Below are 20,915 nucleotides of genomic sequence, written 5' to 3' on the forward strand. Positions count from 1 at the left end.
CTGAACGAATATTGTTTTAAAAGGATTTATTTAAACAAATATGGAGAGGCAGAGGCATCTCTCACCTAAAATTTCAGCAGTAAATATCGCTTCCCTGCAAGTGTTCCTTGATATTTTTTGTTAATTGTGAACGAAGCGTGTCTCATGCTAAAAATTTCTTTTCCCAAAGTAAACCACCTGGATGACTATTCCATACATTGTTGATCCGTAAATCAACCTCTCCTTCATTCGTCCAACTGTTTTCATGTTGATGAACAAAAGCATTTATAGAAAACATCATTTTTTGCTTGGTTGTTTTTAATTTAACCATTGGTTTAAATTTTGTTCCATCTCCAAGGCAACTTAGAACATCTGTGAACATGGTTTTTTATGACCTACACTTTTTACAGAAATTGTCTTTTTGCCTTTTGTCTCAACTGTTTTTTGCGAAGTATACAAAAATCCCGAGGTTGCATCCATGTTACTGATCTGACACTATGGGCAGTCATACTCCTTCCTCAATCCAATGATGAATTTAAGAAGATTTGTAACTTTTTTGGACGTCTGCAGGGAGTTATTTTTATGCAATTTCAATCTTTTCTTTCAGCCTAAATCTTTTTCACAAACTGAGAACACCAGTTTACAGTTGCTGTAAATCCTTTTGTTTCATTTAGAGGCGCTTTGGTACATTTCAGTGTTTGAGTTCATGTACCATTTCTGGTAACTGTATGCCTATATTCAGTTTTCATTGACCAAGATTTTTAAGTCGTTTTCCACCTCAGGTCAGTGGCAAATACTTGCTCTTGCAGCACATTTCTTTTTAAGAAAAGCTGCATTTTTGTTCCAGTCAGGAACCAGCTTTTTATTCACTCCATGCTTCCTTGCTGCTGTATTGTTGTTTGAAGAGATCGTACACTCAACTACCCTCAGCGTAAACCAGTGTCATATTTCATTTTTTTGACGGTGGAGCCAAAGGGTTAAATAACCTAGACTTAGATAATATTTTAGTCACTGGTAGCTCAGCATTTTATTGGTCAACTTAGATGGCAGGCATAAGCCTAAGTCACAGTTTTCTGCTTAAAATCTTGAGGATGACTTATATACCAGGTTGACCCGCGTGCCACAACTTACGGTAGATTTATTTTTGTTTGTTTAGCGTGTTGCTATAAAATAGACACCGTATTGAAGAACACTCTTAACAATTGTGTAGTAATATGATATATATGAATGTAATATATCATAAAAAGGGTTGCTATAACAATCTATATATATATATATATATATATATATATATATATATATATATATATATATATATATATATATATAAATCTCAGTGCTTGTCTTTTTGTTAAACCCTGTGTCCGGTTATAGCAATTAAAATCTAGCCATAAAAAATCCACATAGCACTGGATTTGATCTCGGGACTTCTAGAGCTGAAGACAGCAAATGTAACCATTAAGCCACACCGAATGCAATGGATTCAATAGGCTCAATAGGATTCAATTCTATACCTCTATCTATCCCTCTATCTCTATACCTCTATATATCTCTACATCTCTATATCTCTATATCTCTAAATCTCTATTATTATCTCTATATCTCTACATCTCTATCTCTCTAAATCTCTATATCTCTATTATTATCTTTATATCTCTACATCTCTATATCTCTATTATTATCTCTATCTCTCTACATCTCTATCTCTCTAAATCTCTATTATTATCTATATATCTCTACATCTCTATCTCTCTAAATCTCTATTATTATCTATATATCTCTACATCTCTATCTCTCTATCTCTCTATTATTATCTCTATCTCTCTATATCTCTATATCTCTAAATCTCTATTATTATCTCTATATCTCTACATCTCTATCTCTCTAAATCTCTATTATTATCTCTATATCTCTACATCTCTATCTCTCTATCTCTCTAAATCTCTATTATTATCTATATATCTCTACATCTCTATATCTCTATTATTATCTCTATCTCTCTATATCTCTATATCTCTAAATCTCTATTATTATCTCTATATCTCTACATCTCTATCTCTCTAAATCTCTATTATTATCTCTATATCTCTACATCTCTATATCTCTATTATCATCTCTATATCTCTCTCTATATCTATCTCTTTTCATGCTTCTCTCTCCACAAGCTCCAACTTATTGCCATAATACATTATTTCTCATTTCATAAGCCAGTGATAATGTTTTCATGATATAAGAGCCTTATTAAAAGGTATTTTTCCTAATAAGAATTCATCTTCAAAAGTTATCTTTAACAATAACAACAATAATATTAATAATAAGTGACAATAAAGCACTCACCATTCTCCTTTGTTTTTGGAACTTGTACAATCCATAAACTTTACCAGTAAATTTCTCATTTCATTAATAGGTGCCAGATCTGCCGGTAACTCACCTTCCTGTTGAAATATCACAGCAGACAAAATATAAATAGCGAAGTGTCACTGAACAAACACTTCACTGGCTCCTGTAGACTAAACCACCAAATGTAGGCAAGTCAAATATTTGCTAACGTGTTTTAACATGGATTACATGCAGAGAGTTCACTAATACCCGCTGGTGTGTGTTATAATTAAACAAGCCTGTTTATTTGGTCACACAGTACTAACACCCGCAGCCATCAAGCCTGCCTTCATGAACCCACTATAAAGAAGGTAAGCAAAACACACTACAATTTGTCTCTGTTGAGGAGAGGAAGATTTCTGTGCTTTGTCAAAAGATGGTGACACGAGCCATGGTTTCAGTGTTTTGTCATTTGTTGTGAGTGACACGCGCATCTAGTCTAACCTGTTGGTGTCTGCTTAGAGCGCTTTTGCATCACTTTCATTCGATTGATTAAATCTGTTAGCGATGAAAGTACAATTTTAGTTTTTAAAAGTTATTGACACATGACAAACATCATTTTCTATTCCGTGACTCCAACATACCACATCCACCATTGTATGTTTCAGTTTATAAACTTTATGTTACTACAACCTACAATTCATTATCCTGGCTCCACAATACTATTAGATTACTAACTTTTAAAACACGTCTGTTCAACTCATTCAATAATTCCTGATTTCTGTCTTTTTATTTTTTCCTTTTGGCATGTAATTGAAAACATGATTTAGTTGATGATTACCAGTGTAAATAACAAGTTATACATCCATTAAAATAGTAGACATATAATGACAAGAATTCTTTTTACAACTAATAAAGATATAAGTGATCATGAAATATAGCCTCAGTACCTCAGTGGTCAAGTTACGACTATCACAGGCATTATTGAGAAGTTATGAATTTATATAGAGCAAAATGAAGATAGCAACATTGTTTATGCTTGACATGTGTTACTTCTATAAGCAGAAGGTGCATTGTAACATCAACTGGCTTGGCCAATTAACTAATTGAAAGGGTGGTCTGTGGGGTCACCCCTTCAATTCGTAAACTTAAATTTAGGCGAATGAGTTCCGAATGATCTGTATCAGGTGTTTTTAGGTTAAACCATTTTAAGTAAGCCACAGGAGACATCGAAGGCTGTCTCAAACCATCTTCCACACATTTTTGTAGCATTAAAAATTGGACCTAGTCTTACCAAGCCAGCCAGGGTCGGGTCGGCTCCAGCTATGAGCAGCATCTCAGCTATCACCAAATGGTTGTTTATTGAGCAGTGATGAAGAGCCGTCCAACCATTCTAAATAATTATAAACAGGAGAAAAAGGACCAGTAGTGGAAGAACGTAGCGTTAAACTAACAAAAAGATAAGAGACCATCTATTTGGAGCTGGCATAATATTAACATGATTGTTTTTCATTAAAATTAATATTATTGAGCTGATTGGGCAAGTAAAAATTAATGGTTAACAAACAAAAATAAGCTTAAAAAGAACTGGTCACATGATGAAACTAGTATACAAGAAATCCCTGTAATCACTGAAAAAAATTAATCGTGCTCTGCTATTGGTCAATTTGCTGAGTCAAATGCTACCAACTTAGCACTAATGGAACTGCTCTCACTATAACACTAATATATAACAAATTATTAAATATTTGTCAAGATCTGCTATTGGTCAATTGGCTGAGTAAATCGCTTCAACCCAGAGCGAGTGGTCTTGCTCTCGTGTACGATAAGTGCAGTTTTCGTAACTCACAGATCTATTATTTTGGATTCTCGTAATGAGCTGTGTGAGGCCATAAAACCACTCACAAAATTGATGAGGTAAAAGTACTCTAGTCATTTGGTCATAACAAAAGTACCCTAGTCTTAGTCAAAGTACTCTAGTCATATAGTCCTAGTCAAAGTACCCTAGTCATATAGTACTAGTCAACGTACCCTAGTGATATATTCCTAGTAGAAGTACCCTAGTCATATAGTACTAGTAGAAGTACCCTAGTCATATAATCCTAGCCAGAGTACCCTAGTCATATAGTACTAGGCAAAGTACCCTAGTCATATAGTCCTAGTCAGAGTACCCTAGTAATATAGTCCTAGTCAAAGTATCCTAGTCATATAGTCCTAGTAAAAGTACTCTAGTCATCTAGTCCTAGTAAAAGTACCTTAGTCATATAGTACTAGTCAACGTACCCTAGTCATATAGTCCTATTCAAAGTACTCTAGTCATATAGTCCTAGTCAAAGTACCCTAGTCATATAGAACTAGTCAGAGTACCCTAGTCATATAGTCCTAGTCATAGTACCCTAGTTATATAGTCCTAGCCACAAAGCTAAGCCATATGTACCAGCACAGATCTTATCCTGCTTTCTGATTCTTATGGCTAAATTATCATAATGCTATACTCTAACAGAAAACTTACAAAAAGAGGACGCGGTTGACGCATTGAGGGTCAAGGTCGTTGTTGAAGATGGACCTATTGACACCTTTAGTTCAAGAGACTCTGATAGCCTCATCCAGGCATTTCTCTATTGCGGTGACGACCGAAACATTACAGAGGTATACGTAGCTGGTAGACAGATTTGATGCTGACATTGAAACCTTTTGGCAGTTGGCCAACTTTTCAGAGATGATTCAGTTGATTTCATTAGAGTGACAGTTTGCAGTCAAGTATTTTTTGAACTGATTGGATTTGAACTTGTAATGCCTGCTTGAACCTTATCAATTGTTCATGCAAAAGTTGACCTATTTTGATAATATATACAATATATATGTATGTATATATTATACTGTATACTAGTATACTATATAATTATATAATATATATTGTATACTATATACTGTATACCGTATAGGCCTACATACTATATTACATGACTTGTATATAGCCTGTATATGCTTTCATTGGCAGCCCTAATCATTTTTGAATATTTTACATATGATGCCACAAAAATTTAATACTTCATCAGCCAAGTTCAAAACCACAAAAGCATTACTATTACCTATATTGTATTATTTTCCCCCAAATACAATATGGTAAATAACATATTGTCTAAGAAACCACTTTAAGCTGCCAAATGATTGGCAAATGATAAACTAGTATATATTTTGCTAGTGAGTTTGTCTTGTAGGAGCACTGGTTAGCAAAATACCTTATCCTGTGCGTTAAGGTTGCAGGTGTCTGAAGAAAGTAAAATCTCGACAGCCCCTATATCCCCGTGCCTCGCTGCTAGATGGAGCGCTGTCATTCCATTCTAGACAAACACAGAATTGGGCAGCCTTTAAATTGCCATCTCAGTAGCAAAAAATGCATTTAGGTTCATCGGTGTGTCTAATTTTAGCAAACAAATGGATTGATTGGAATCTACATGTATGTCTTTTGTTCTATTTACAATATGTCATTGATTAAAATATCTGTATACATATTTATACTAATTTTAACTTTTACAACCGTGAGAAAATGATATACACTAGTGACCGACAGCAATGATTTTTGATTTTCTTAACTATGTGCATAATATAGGCAGGGGTTGGTAAACTTATACAAATTGCGTGCCACAAATTCATTTGAAATATTAATTAGGCAAATAGAATTTGATCTAACATTTACAAAGGCTGGAGGCTTGAAGAGAAGTGTTTGCTTCTGATGGAAGTATTGATGCTCGGAAAAGTGGCCTATACGATACCGTGCCAAGCTACAAGTGTCCTACACACTACCGTGCTTAGCTACAAGTGGCCTATACAATACCATGCCAAACTACAAGTGTCCTACACGCTACCGTGCCAAACTACAAGTGTCATACACGCTACCGTGCCTAGCTACAAGTGTCCTACACACTACCGTTCCTACCGCCCAAGTACTTACCCAGGTTTTTGTGTTGATGTCAACTCCCTTACTGACTAGTTGCTGACATAGAGTGTATTGTTTCATCACTACCGCTCTGTGTAGGGCCGTGTAGCCTTGCTGTAACACAAAGCTGAGTCTGATGCACACCAAGTCATACATATAGCATCAAAAGCTAGAACTTTATTATTTCTAAATGCTAGGATGAACTATAGAGTCGCTATTGATGAGCCCTACCTTGTCTACACTGTTTAGGTGAGCATACTTGCTGCTTTTGGGTGGCTCCCTCGTGATTGGCTCGATCATATCCGCTTTTCGATTTACGACAGCAGATCTGCTACGCATCCTTTTCGCTTGTCTCTGCTCAAGAGACATTTTTGAGTCTTCTAGTATCTTTCCTTGCCTTCTTCTGTCCAAATAAACATACATGCTGAGAAGAGATGAAATAACCAGTGTGTCCTACCCCAGGAATCTGCTGTGTTACTGGTGTTACTCGCGCCCTACAGCATTCTCCAGACTAAACTCTCAAGTACTCTCAGCTATTCACTGCTAGCCACCAAATGCAATCAGACAGATTTAATTGCATAAAATTTTTAATTATTTCAAAAGGACCATCATGACTATTAACGAGTCGTTAAGGAGAAAGGCAGCCTTAACTAATTATTGTTAGGTTGGTGCTAACCATTGTGTGGAGACAGATCACGGCGAGCAATGTTCACTCACTTCTGCTTGCACACTAATAATAACAATTCTATAGACACAAACTTTATGTGTTAATTCATTTAGCTTGTGCAATTGAGTGCTTTGGCAACCGTTCGCGTCATTCAGTTCAAATGTAACATAAACAGCTTTATCAGGCAGCACTTCATAACATGAAGAAAGTGTATCACATTAGCATGATCATGGGATTTTAACTAGTTATGGACGGCTTACATACCTTTTACAGATATAGAAGAAAGTTTAGTCTATGGAAAAAAGTTTACTATGGTGCAAATTGTTTTTGCACTTTTAGTACTTTTAGTTTTAGTCAAGGTTCTAAGGGCATATATACAGCGATTATATTTTATTTGGCATGTTCGATTCATTACGAAAAATAACATCTCATGCTGCATATCATCACAAACCTCAAACTAAGAACCTTCTCACAAGCACAAATGTGTGATCAGTCATTAAGTGAAATTCTAAAAAATGTTACACTATTATTGGAAGAGGCGTAGGTATATATACCCTGTCGTCAGTGTTAAGAAGTTAAGAGTGGAGCTGTGAGGTTCTATGGCCTATGAATGACATGTCTTTATATCAACACATCCAAAGGGATGTTTGTACAACTATAACAACAATAATGACAATGAGGATCAGATACTCATAGACTACCATTCCTAGTCAAACAGTTGCATTGTAATCAGAAAAGCAATTATGTTTCATGCGACCTTGGACCTTGACTTACATCTATGTCTGCTGACTGACGATTTTTTTTGTAAACTGTTAACAAATTCATCGCATATTTCATACACTATTCAATCACTTATAAATATATGTTTAATTGTAATACTATCATTGTAAATATATATATACATGTATATATATAATAAACTTCACAAGCTACTTCACAACTTGCACAAGCTACTGATAAATATATTATCAGTAGCTTGTGCAACATCCTCTGCCTCCTCTAGCTTGTGCTTCATGCCTCAATTTGCGGTTTACCATAAACATAATCTTATTTTAATACGTAAATAGTATCATACTCATAATTTACTATGTTTTAAGTAAAATGACGAAGCCTCACTTAGTATTTTACCTTTAACAGTAGAAGTATTTGATACAAAACAAGAACACTCTTATAATCTAGTTACCCTTCTCGCGTCGGATGACAGGTATCGACTGCCTAGGTGAGTTTTATTCCACTCACTCTTGTTACCTGAGCAGAACAGAAAACATTGCTGATCGCTAATTAGCAAAGCATTAAGTGACAGGGCGTCAGCATAGCCAACCCTCCTCATACACCCTTTTGCAATTGGATAATGATCTACAAATGTTGCTAAGGTCTTAGAGGTAACTCAAAGAACTCTGTGATAAGCTTATTTGCCCGGCTACTTTAACGACATTATCAATATATGGCATTTGTTTTGTACGCATTTATTTTATTCGACAGTAAAACGTGTACACAGAATTAATTTGAGTCTGAAAGCAAATGTTTGTGTATTTAAAGCGCTGGCCCAATATTGCTAATGGGTGTCACTCATGGGAAAAACATACTCTACTGCAGTCAAGCAAATCAAAAACAATACATCAAAAAAAGTAAAAAAATGTTCAACAATAAATATAAAAATATTTATAGCAAAATAATCAATGCATTGTTAAGCCTTTCCTTTGTATATAATTGTTTGAGAAGCAGTTATAAATCAATTTGCTCAGTTCGGTTGCCTGCAAACGTTAGGCGATAAACTCTTGTCACCTTAATCTTCGAGCATGACACCAGCGACCTTTAATAAAGCTTGGTTTCCTTGAGAACGCCGACCTTTGCTTGAATCGATAGTCACTCCAATGTCTCGCCCACTAGTAGCACTCTGCCAACAAAGACTTTTGATATTTAGACAAATCCTCTGAGCAGATATTATTATTATTGCTTAGTTATAAAAGAGTAGAAAATGCAACTTTGGCTTTTATGAAGATCTCTACTTCCATCATATTTTATTCACTTGAGGCTATTATAACCAGCTGCCTTTAAACCACAGTTTAGGAAGTGGAACTTTGTGAAAGCTTTATAGCAGTGCTCTCAAAATCACTATGATGTATAGCAGTGCTCTCAGCAATTTAATTTGGCTGCTGTCGTTTCCAACCTTAGCAAAACAGATTGTAGCTTTAGTAGTTAAACAAAGCTTATCAATATACAAGTATGTACGCTGCCACACCAGTTATGGTTTCTCTTAATCGAGTGTTCTGGTGAGATGCTAAGATATTTACAATGAGGTGAAGGTTTTTCGTACCTTGGCTCGTGCTACTTCGTACTGCTGCTCTGGAATGGGGCTAATGATTATTGGAGCAACGACATTACAACTTGGACTTCTGGCTGACAGATTGGCACTCTTCCTCTGTGTTCGAAGTTTGTGAAAAAAAATACTCCCACCCACAAATGCCAGCATCTGTGCAACAAAGATACATGGATAACAATATCTTGAAAATCGCCCATAGATTATTTCAAATGTCATTCTTACTGGTTCAAATACATATATCATTTTTAAATGATCTATGTCCAAACCATTAACAAATCACGATTTGCTAAGTGTGTGTGTGTTTTATTTCATCAATTAGTAGAAATATAACATAAAGCAAAAATAGAGATATAGTTATAATATTGATTAGGTTGAAAAAAATAATGAAGCTTAATTCCTATTGCTAAGGCGTGATGAGGTCCACATAGGCAGTAGCACTGCAGCTAGTCGAGGCACTTGGCCTACAAAAATTGGCAAACTTAAACAGCAGGTCTTCCCTCTAGGAATCTAGGTTTAACAAATGGCTTTTCATATTAACTCTAAAACTAGTAAATGCAGAGGTTTTGCATAAGTCTATTGGAAGACTGTTCTATTGTGATGGTACGCTGTATTCGATTGTTTTTTGACCTGAAGCAGTATAAAATAATGGTAAAGATAGGTTTGTTTTTCTAAAACTTTGGTGTTATAGTGTGAATCCTTCATGGTTTTGTCATTACTTGAATAAAATTTTGAATGAGCTATCAAGAGAATTTTATATTGATAAAGTTTGTCAACAGGCAACACACAGCTGAACAAACAGGGACCGAGATGAAGTTAATGGCGGTTTCTTAAATATTATGCGCATTGGACACTTTTATGATATTAGTATTTTTTTAAATAACAAAATGGAGCATTTTCCCAGGACTTAAGATAGTAACTAACTTTTGAGTTAATAAACGCGTTGTATATTAGTTTCATAATACTTCTGGGTAAAAATTTAGAACATCTACTAATCAGGCCTGACATAGATCCTAAGTGCCTAACATAATCAGCCAATGAGGCTTCAGCGATGCAGAAGAGCATTAAACAATCGCCGACATGATGGGCATAGTGCTAACGCACTCAGTAGCATGTGCCACCCACATCAGTCTCAAGTACCTGCTTGAGAAGTCGCTCCTTTACTTTCCTGAGTGTGAGAATGGCTCATCAAACACATCTCATTGGTTCATTGGTCAATGGGTAATTGCCATCAACCAATGAGAACTGCTTAAGTGGTTTCCTCCTTGAATTGACTGAGCAGATAACTTCTAGCGTGCCTGCATTATGATGCCAACTCATTTCCTTTATTTAATGTGCATTGGTCTGGCTTGCATATAATCATGAACTTATCGAAAAGGCACAGATGACAATTTTTGCTTGTATTTGAGTTTATATTATGTATTATGTTGATAAAGCTTAACTCAAATACAGACGAAAAATGTCACCTTAGCCTTTTTGAAAGGTTCATAATTATCTGCAAGCCAGACCAACGCGCATTAAATAAAAGAAGGGAATTTGCATTATTATGTAGGCTTGCTAGGAGTTATCTGCTCAGTCATTTCAATGAGGGAACCACATTCTCATGTGGTTCTCATTCCACGTTCTCATTGGTTGATGGCGATTACCCAATGACCAATGAACTGTGTTTGATGAGTCAATCTCACACTCACTAATAGCCTGCTTGTAATCCATCCTTCTAAACTATCACCTGATGAAAACAGACATATGTCTGCTTGAAACAGATCTGTTGTGAATAACCAACAGCTAAGTACTCTCCATATTACACATTATACTATATATACATAGTTTTGTTTGTATTTTTCACTAGAAACATTCAATAGAAACATTTTTCACTAAAAACAGCAGCTTGTTAAGTCAGCAACTTATGTACTGACTAGCAGTCTGTTGTAAGTCTGGTGACGCCTGAGATTTTTTTCATTTACAATCAGAAAGTCAGCAGGTGGATGTTTAAGAGGTGCTCTGGAGCCAGACAGAGTTTTAAAACCAAATATTTTAGCGAGCTGGCAAAAGACAGAAGCTTATGAGTCTGAAGTTTGGAGTAAACCGCGGAAGAAATGTGTATCATTCACTAGAAATATTTAAAGTTATAACATACAAGTTAGCATAATAATTGGCATAAGCTTTCACAGACATTTTGTTCTGTAATACACAAACATGAGAAATAGAACACATCAAGTACCTGTATCAAGCCTGAGCTTACGAGAACTGTAACAAGGAGGGGGTGAACTTTTGCAGACTTGAAGTACGCGATGATTTCACTTGAGCATCCAACCTGCAATAAGCGATGACATTGGTAGACTTCATACACTCATTGTGATAGGCCTTAATACATGACCATAATAGGCCTCAACATATTCAGCTTACTATGCCTCAATACACGCACCTTAATAAGGCCCGACACGTGCACCATCATAAGCCTCAATATATGCACCTTAATAAGCCTCAATATGTGCACCATAATAAGCCTCAATAAATGCACCTTAATAAGCCTCAATAAATGCACCTTAATAAGCCTCAATATATGCACCTTAATAAGGCCCAACACGTGCACCATCATAAGCCTTAATATATGCACCTTAATAAGCTTCAATATGTGCACCATAATAAGCCTCGATAAATGCACCTTAAGAAGCCTCAATAAATGCACCATAATAAGCCTCAACACATTCACCTTACTATGCCTCAATACACGCACCTTAATAAGGCCCAACACGTGCACCATCATAAGCCTCAATATATGCACCTTAATAAGCCTCAATATGTGCACCATAATAAGCCTCAATAAATGCACCTTAATAAGCCTCAATATGTGCACCATAATAAGCCTCAATAAATGCACCTTAATAAGCCTCAATATGTGCACCATAATAAGCCTCAATAAATGCAGCTTAAGAAGCCTCAATAAATGCATCATAATAAGCCTCAACACATTCACCTTACTATGCCTCAATACACGCACCTTAATAAGGCCCAACACGTGCACCATCATAAGCCTTTATATATGCACCTTAATAAGCCTCAATATGTGCACCATAATAAGCCTCAATAAATGCACCTTAAGAAGTCTCAATAAATGCACCATAATAGGCCTCAACACATTCACCTTACTATGCCTCAATACATGTACCTTGGTAGCTATCATTGTATGCGTCGTAATAAGCCTCAATATGTTCACCATAATAACCTTCGATACACGCACCTTAGTAAGGCCCAACTCGTGTGCCGTAATAAGTCTCAATATATGCACCTTAATAAGCCTCAACACATGCACCTTAATAGGCCTCAATACATCCATCTATGGCTCCTTTCAGTTTTCCTTGCTTTTTAATTTATATTCAACTTCTCAGCATTTTATTACTATAATAATATCAACAATAATAATAATGCAGAAAGGCTAGGATAGAGCAGCACACCAGGACAGCATGTTTATTATAGAATGGGGAAGATAAGACAGTAAGCCATTTGATCAGTGAGTGAAGGTAAATGACACAAGCACAACACAAACACAGACATAAAATGGCTGCAGTTCTACACAGAGGTACAGAGTTATATATGTAAGAGATATGAACTACCACATCCAGAGAAATGGTATGATTACTGGAGAAACAACCGTATAACAAATAGTTAATGGTTCTGGGGAACTTCTATATGCAGACAAATAGTGAGAGAGACAAGAAAACCTTGCATCATATTAGTGAAGAAACAGACAATCAAATGTCAAAGTATAAACGCAGCAATAGTTAGAAGATGGAAAGAGTGGTAAGGAAAGAACATGAGGTATGAGTTTTATTAGGGTAGCCTAATACTAAAAAGCCAATAAGACCTTTTGGCACTATTTACTGCCTAAAGCCTATATTAGACCATATTTATGAACGTTTTATTGTAACAAATGACTCTTTCAATAAATAAAATCAAAATTAAACTTTTTAGCTTAAAAAAAGTCACAGTTTTGTTAACATTTAATTTTTAGAATTACAAAATTGAAGTTATCTACAGTTGTTTTATTCTTAGATCATTAAAAAGTGATCTCTAATTACTCTGTTGTCTTGCTGTCAGCTTCATTCATTCAGCTTTTTTATCTAGTAATTCTACAATCATCACTAAAAACAAGAACTTTTCAGATCAGAATGTTGATAAGTGCTTTTGTGCGAAATACAAGCATTAATGCTATGAATATGCTAATATGAAGGAAATGCTATGATAATGTCTCTGCACATCTACATGTTAATAGTCTTTTAAGTCAAAATACAGTCAAAATCAGCTATTTTAAGGTCAAAAAGTCAATTATTTTAAGTTTGTTTGACCTAAAAACTTACTGGACTTAAAGACCAGCAAGTTTTTAGCTCAAAATTTGAGTAGCCCTAGTTATTATTATTTAAATATTTAAAAAAGAGAAAATTTTTTAAAACCAAAGCTGAATTTTTGACTCACTCATAATTTTGTACACTCAAACCTATAGATTACATGAATTGGCCTGCTTGCATGAGGTGTTCTGCTTACCTCATATATGGTACCGTTTGCCCCTCTGCACACTTCTGGCACATCAGACACAGAGTTGTATGTGTCACTCCAGGAGTCTAAACCGCAGCACTCCAACTACAATATCACAATTGTGAATGACATGAAATGACATGGCCAAATAAAATAAATACAATAAATTTGCTAAAAAAAACTTAAGGTAAGGCCACACGAGACAAAATTCTCACGAAAACGGCGAAATTTGGACGAAACGATTCGTACGAATTGACATTTGGACGAATTCGTCCATCGTTGGTTGCGCACGATGAACGAATCCTGAATTGGACGAAACATCAGAAATTCCTACAAATCGTTGTTTGATTGGTCGGTTGAAAAGGTTAGTTGAATGTTTAGATTGTCACCGCAAAACCTCAAATCTCCCACAATGCATCTTAAATAATGCAATAACCAAAGCACCAAACCTTTAAAAAGCCCATAATTTACCATAGACTATATAAATATATAAGCAAATATTACTTAAATATAGCTACATGTATATAGTTTCTATATATAGAAAACTGCTATATAGCTGAAATAAGCCTGATATTCAAAACACTGTAAACCCCTACACGTAAGTGAATGATAGGCTTTTTGGTATATTTCTTAATTTTTAATAACATTTGGACTACACTCAATTGCATTAAACTTTAAGACAATATAAACGCTTTAGAACCTCTAGCATGCATAAAATCACAAGCTAAATGTTAGAATACCTGCTACATGTACATGTAGATACAAAACTGATCACCACATTGCACATATCACAGAAGAGTTGTCTGACCAGTCTGCAATCCCAAGAGGATGCAACTCCCACATAAAAGCACATAACTTTGACTGTTGCCTAATATTGTTACTCACTGCATTTTCTGTCTGTTCAATGAGGTATGGGTTAGTCTCACGCCAAATTAGTTGTACCACAGACTCCTCCTACAATCAAGTATCATATATTACATTAACTTTTGCAGTTTTTATAATCTACTATCTCTGAAATTAATTCCTGGATCTTGCAAAGCTTTGTCCAAGAATGCTCTGAGTTTAAAACTATACCATGACTTGACAATCGTAGCTAATTTCACACCTAAATACGTATGTAGCAAACATTAACATATCTGTATGTAAAAAAGAGCTTTTTCTTTTAATACGCATAATTTTACTTTATTACTCATTATTTTTATCTCATGGTCTAATTTGCTTTGAATGCCCTTGACCGGTGTAAATAAAGTTCATATCTGTGTACCGACACCTCAATGGGCCTCTCTACAGGCACCTCAATGGGCTTCACTACAGGCACCTCAATGGGCCTCACTACAGGCACTTTAATTAGCCTCTCTACAGGCACCTCAATAGGCCTCACTACAGGCACCTCAATGAGCCTCACTACAGGCACGTTAGCACACTACAGTTTACCTATATATTTTGTATGCTTGAACAAAGGCTTTTAAGATGGCTTCAACATCCGTGGATAGACTGGATTTTGCGAAAATAATATGAAATGGGTAATGTTGTAATTTAACCACTATGTATAATTGTTGTCTGTAACATAACTAACATTACTAAAGGAATGATGCTACATTTTGGGTAATTAAAAAAACTTGAGGTAAAAACATATAGCAATATTTTGTGTTTTGCACCTGATTATTAATTTTATTTTTTTGTATATGCAGCAGATAAATTGGTGTTTGTATTACGAAATCGTTAGGGAGTTTCGATAGCTTTGTAATATTTGAAAAAGCTCATTCTTTCATTTTCATTTATAATATGTAATAGGATATAATCACATATCTTTATTTATAAGCGCATTATGAGATAGAGACATATATCAAAATAAATACGTAATATATTTTGCTGTTCAACTTACCGTCTTGTAGAGAGCATAGCAGCTGATGAGGAGGCAGATTTCAGCAGCAATCAGCAGTACAAATATCACTACGTACTACAATCATAGACATCATACCAGTTGTACTTATCCTAGTACATATTACAAACAAGTTTGTCTGTATTATTACTTTATTGGCAATAATTTCATTTCAAACAAAAATATTTTTTAAATTAGGATATACAAGAATCATGAAACCAAAAAGAAAAAGGGCAATAGTTAGCTACTAAAATTAAATAACTGGTTTAATATATATGTATTGTACATTGTTGTTGTACATGTCTTGTATATGTTGTAACACAATAATAAATAATACTATGAAAAATAAACAAAATTATATACTTTTTATGATTAGATACTTTTGTAAAACTTGTCGATCTCTAGTATTGTATAACATAACTCTACAGAAATATCTATTCATAGAAAGTATATTATTTTGTCTATTTTTCATATACCCTATATATCTATATATATAGCATAATATATATATATATATATATATATATATATATATATATATATATATATATATATATACGCATACACTGAGCGGCATAATCATGTCGCAGGTATTGTGTATAGAAATCTATGTGATGAGTATGGCCTTAATAAACCACAACACTGGTGGGAAGCTCCTGGTAAGGTGAATGAAAATGACCGCGCTAAGATCCTCTGGGACTTCTACATCCAAACTGACAAGCATGTCCTAGCAAACCAACCAGATATAGTGGTGGTAGACAAGGAGAACAAGAGGGCTACTATAATAGATATAGCAGTACCCAATGACTACAATATAGCCAGCAAAGAAAAAGAAAAGGTAAAGAAATATCTCCCTCTTGGAGAAGAAATTGAAAAATGCTGGAATGTAAGAACAACTGTAATCCCAGTAGTCATTGGGGCACTGGGCGCAATAACACCGGCGCATAAAATGTGGCTTGCCCAAATACCAACAACAATCAACTCAGGTGAGTTGCAGAAAAGTGCTCTATTGGGAACAGCTAAGATCTTGAGGCGAGTGCTCAAACTCCCAGGTCTCTGGTAGGAGACCCGAGTTAGAGCAGAAACTACCACCCATACGGGGTATCCGGGGTGAGGAAACAATTTTATATATATATATATATATAGTATAATATAGAAAGGACTTGGCTGTTAGTAATCGCGACATATCTGTTTCGAACAGACATAGGTCTGACATGTAAATATCTGTATGTAAATAAATACATTTGTGTAAACATATATTTATTTACATATATATAACAACAAGTTTGTAGCAGTTTTATATTTCTTATGATATGCACTCCTAACCTCATGTGCTCTGCCCAAACTGAACGAGACAACAAGCAGTATTTGTGATACTCACCGCTGCCGCCATGGAGCAGCTGTTACTAAGGGAGGCCAAGAAACCAATAACACATACGATGAAAGCCACCAATGATATTGCAAGCATTGAGTATGACACTTTCTACAAACAAATAAAACAAATAATTATTATCTGAGCTACTAAACATGTATTTAAATAGTCTTTATTGAGTCTGGCGCTTTCATTTCGCTTAAATTTAATAGAAAAAAACTTATTAATTGATAAAAGTTAACAGCTTCTATTGAATGCATTTTAATATCTAGCTGATCATCATATAAAAATAGAAATAAATTATCAAATAAAAAAACTCAAGGAATGAAATAGATTTCAGTTGATGCATAAATAGACCTCTAATGACTTATAAAATGCAGACGTTGAAGTCACAAGTCATCTTGTAGCAGTGGATATGGAACACTTTATGACATCACGACGATACTCACTTGACTTCCAGTTGTAAAGGATTCGACTGATCCTGACACCTGCCATATCGCTAAACCAAAGACTCCAATAGCAATAAGCTAAAAAAAATAAATATTGCTAAAGATGTATTTGTTAAACATCAATGTGTAATATATTTCCATACCTTTTAGATCACAGAAACCTAACTTACCTCATATTTAGCATGGTAAGCTTTTATTGATGTAGGTATATTAAACAAAATAATACAGAAATATTCTGTAATCATATCAAGAATGCAGATGCTAGAAACTAAGATAGCATTGTACAAAACTAGAGGAGCCATGATTCATAGCCAGCAAAACCATCACAACACGAATTTGAATAGCCATAAACAGACATCACACTGCGAAGACATACATAAAGCTTTGCATGCAGAGAACTAGCGCCAGAAGCACACACTGAAGAACACTAACAAATCACAAGAGAAAAATCATAGACTATTGACTCATTATGACAGATTTACACCATTCTCTACTAGCTACATGTAGATGGTGTATAACTAACAAGTAAACACTCGAAGAAAAAGAGTTTCTAAGGAGTGTTTCTCTCCGTAGAAACACTTGAGAGAAAGTAGAAGCTTCCAAAAGACTGGGCTAAAAAGAAAAGATCAAAAGCGGGTGATAAAAGGTTGACCTCCCCATCACAATGGCTGCTGTTTGTAGATCGCAATTAGCAAATAAATAATATAGGACACAAAGCAAGTGTTGTCAAGTCCATGGTGCAAATGAGCCATGCCGTCAGCATCTGCGAGTCTGTTTACAAGACTGTTTTAGTAACGGCCATAACACAAGCAACGCAAACAGTATTAGGAATTCTTTATATGCACTGTGTGCACTAATGCTTTCACTTATTTACCAAAGGCTTATTATTTTAGATTAAAAAGAAATTCTTTGTAATGGATGAAATGATTGATCATGGGTAGGCCAGGAAATATTCATAACGTCTTACAAGCCTTTACCAAAATAGTTTAATTATTTATTCAGAATGGATCGAAATTGTGAGTGATAAAAACAGCTTCGCCATAAAGTAATCGGCAGCCACAAGTTCTTAACTGGTTGGTCAACTCTTTCATAGCCAAAATGAGAACTAACACTATGCCAAGGACTTCTCACTTGCACTCTATTAATGTTATAGTTGTTTCCACCTGAGCTTCTCAGCGACTCTTTATGCGTTTGAACAACCAAACGAATTTTAAATTAGTTCTCACAGACCTGAGGCTATAGTAGCAATGAACCTGAGGCTAAATATTCAATGTTATCTATGGATTTGTGAAAAATGGTTGGTAGGGAAAGTTTTTCGAATGGCACAGAGATGCAAGATAGTTATGTTTAGTAGTAGTGCTATGGAAAGACGGTTATAGGATATTTTTGGAAAAGCATGAACCCTTTACCCAATTTTTTACTTATTTAAGCTTTTTATAGCCTAAGATTGCCAGATACTGAGATTTTCATATACACTGTAGTTACAGAAAAAACCAGGATGTTTCTGTTATAAGGTAGCTTTGATTAAGTTAGCCAAATGTAAGATCCAATGGATTCCTGTATCTGTAAATGCGAACCTGAACAATATGAAGTGTGATCAATATTTGAGTAAATGTATATGAATTCAATTAAATATGCAGAGCATTTGAAAAAAAGATAACTCCATGTAAAATAAGTTTATATAACATATTTTACGGTTTTTGATCATTTTTGTATCAATACTTTGCACACAGTTCCTACTAGCAATATCATGTACAACACTTGCTAGATACAGTTTCTATGTGTTCAAAAGATGTTTACGGAAGCACAACAACAAATCTCTTGTCAAAAAAACATCGCCGACTTTTTTATTCATTTGAGAAATTTTTACAAGGTTTCAGTGATGGTAGGAAATAAGAACTTCTCCAAAAAGTTCTGGAACAAGGTAAGAGCTGTTTTCCCTCTAAGCTAACAGTGGAAGAGGTTAGAAAATATATCAGGTGATTGCTTCCAGCCACTTTGAGACAAGTCAGTGTTCTATACAGTGTTCTATACTATGTAATATGGCAAATTAGCAAAATCATGTGTAATATTTGACACGTTTGATCCAATAAAAATCATGGTATAGCCTAAAGAGATATGAACCGCTAATATTGAATTCCAAAAGATACACATGTGGAGCTAATCACCCAGAACAGTGGGTTAAATATAGAAGCATAGAGCTACTCACCCAAAATAGTGAGTTTAATATGGAAGCATAGAGCTACTCACCAAAAATAAAACTTTAATACAGAAGCACAAAGCTACTCATAAAAACTAATGAGTTAAATATGGAAGCATAGAGCTAATCACCCATAACAGTGAGTTAAACATAGAATCATAGAGCTACTCACCCAGAACAGTGAGTTAAATATTCCAAAGAAGGTTTTTGTTGAACTACAGTCACTCTCTTTATGTTGAAGAGTGTCAGGTGTTAGTCTTTCTGAACTCATGCTGCCGTCCTTCAGGTCATTTCCTCTCTAGCGGCAAATCTGGGAATCCAACCCTAACTGCGTATATACAGGATTACAGTAGATGTCAAAGGACTTGGTAGTCACAAGCAACGACAGGCTTCATAGTAAGTAAAATACCAACGGCATGAATTGAAAATCAGCTCAACTGTTTCTCTCCATCTTATTTGTCATGTTTACAGATATACTTCTACCTGTTATTGTGCAGTCAAATTCAAAAATAGAGCTCAATATACTACTTACAAAACCAGTTATAAGAATAGTAAAATGCATTTTACTAAAATGGATTCGCAATACAATTCATAACTTGAATCAATTTTAGTAAAATATGCTTCACTTACATGTATTCCATATATATTTATAGAATAATTAGTAAAAACATACATATATATGTGCTATTATACAATACCTATAATATATTACTAAACAGTCCTCAAACAGTTAAAAAGCTGTCAGTATGCGATGCCGTGATATATAAATAACACTAATGCGCTACCAGCTTAGCAGCTAAATGGCTGGCGACAATACGATTCGCTGCGGCAGTGAACTCTTATAGTGAGGAGACTGTTTAAAGACCAACCAACTAATTTAAATGAATAACAAAAGAGAGAGAGCAATTCTATACACCCTCTAACAACACGGTCACAATGAGCATATTAGTTGTGAAAGGCTTAAGTTCTCCTTCCAATGTAAATGCTACCATATCCAACACAAACAAACCACTAATATGCTGTCAAGCAGTATTTATTAATACTGTGCGGCAGCGAGAACAGAAAAGCATCGCTTTGAAGTAAACAAATTCAACCAGAAAGCATGTCAGTGTCCTTAATCAATGAGATAATAATATGCTATTACACCAGCTCACAAGACATGTGAATGTATATAGTAGGATCACCTAATGGTTCTATCAACACAGTTCTGCAGAAATTTTCGATAAACAATTCTGTAATATGTGTACCTTTTCT

The 20,915-nt window shown here is 35.0% G+C and overlaps 2 protein-coding genes across 5 annotated transcripts in view; both read right to left on the reverse strand.

Moving 5' to 3' along the window:
• The window catches only part of LOC137395263 (uncharacterized), a 23,408-nt gene extending 16,747 nt beyond the window's left edge, over nucleotides 1–6,661 (reverse strand). Inside the window, exons 1-5 of the mRNA XM_068082128.1 lie at nucleotides 6,470–6,661; nucleotides 6,254–6,352; nucleotides 5,541–5,642; nucleotides 3,593–3,691; nucleotides 2,317–2,414 (exon numbers count right to left, since the gene is read on the reverse strand). Coding sequence (XP_067938229.1) covers nucleotides 2,317–2,414; nucleotides 3,593–3,691; nucleotides 5,541–5,642; nucleotides 6,254–6,352; nucleotides 6,470–6,661 — 590 coding nt within the window. The remainder of the gene's footprint in view (nucleotides 1–2,316; nucleotides 2,415–3,592; nucleotides 3,692–5,540; nucleotides 5,643–6,253; nucleotides 6,353–6,469) is intronic.
• A 1,708-nt stretch (nucleotides 6,662–8,369) lies between these two features.
• On the reverse strand, nucleotides 8,370–20,476 carry LOC137394687 (tetraspanin-9-like). 4 transcript variants are annotated; one of them, XM_068081448.1, is made up of 10 exons: nucleotides 20,360–20,476; nucleotides 19,834–19,989; nucleotides 17,462–17,539; nucleotides 17,022–17,123; nucleotides 15,644–15,718; nucleotides 14,644–14,712; nucleotides 13,768–13,863; nucleotides 11,447–11,539; nucleotides 9,245–9,378; nucleotides 8,370–8,815 (listed from the first exon to the last, which is right to left on the reverse strand). In XM_068081448.1, exons 2-10 carry the CDS (start codon nucleotides 19,930–19,932, stop codon nucleotides 8,692–8,694), a joined length of 870 nt encoding a protein of 289 aa, XP_067937549.1. In that variant the 5' UTR covers nucleotides 19,933–19,989; nucleotides 20,360–20,476; the 3' UTR covers nucleotides 8,370–8,691. The 4 variants fall into 4 exon arrangements, with proteins under 4 accessions (XP_067937549.1, XP_067937547.1, XP_067937548.1 ...); XM_068081446.1 differs by having other exon boundaries at nucleotides 8,370–8,802; nucleotides 9,223–9,378; XM_068081447.1 differs by having other exon boundaries at nucleotides 8,370–8,802; nucleotides 9,223–9,378; nucleotides 19,834–19,971; nucleotides 20,360–20,431.
• Nucleotides 20,477–20,915: the final 439 nt, after the last annotated feature.

This window comes from Watersipora subatra, chromosome 4, assembly GCF_963576615.1.
Source record: "Watersipora subatra chromosome 4, tzWatSuba1.1, whole genome shotgun sequence".
Lineage (NCBI taxonomy): Eukaryota > Metazoa > Bryozoa > Gymnolaemata > Cheilostomatida > Watersiporidae > Watersipora > Watersipora subatra.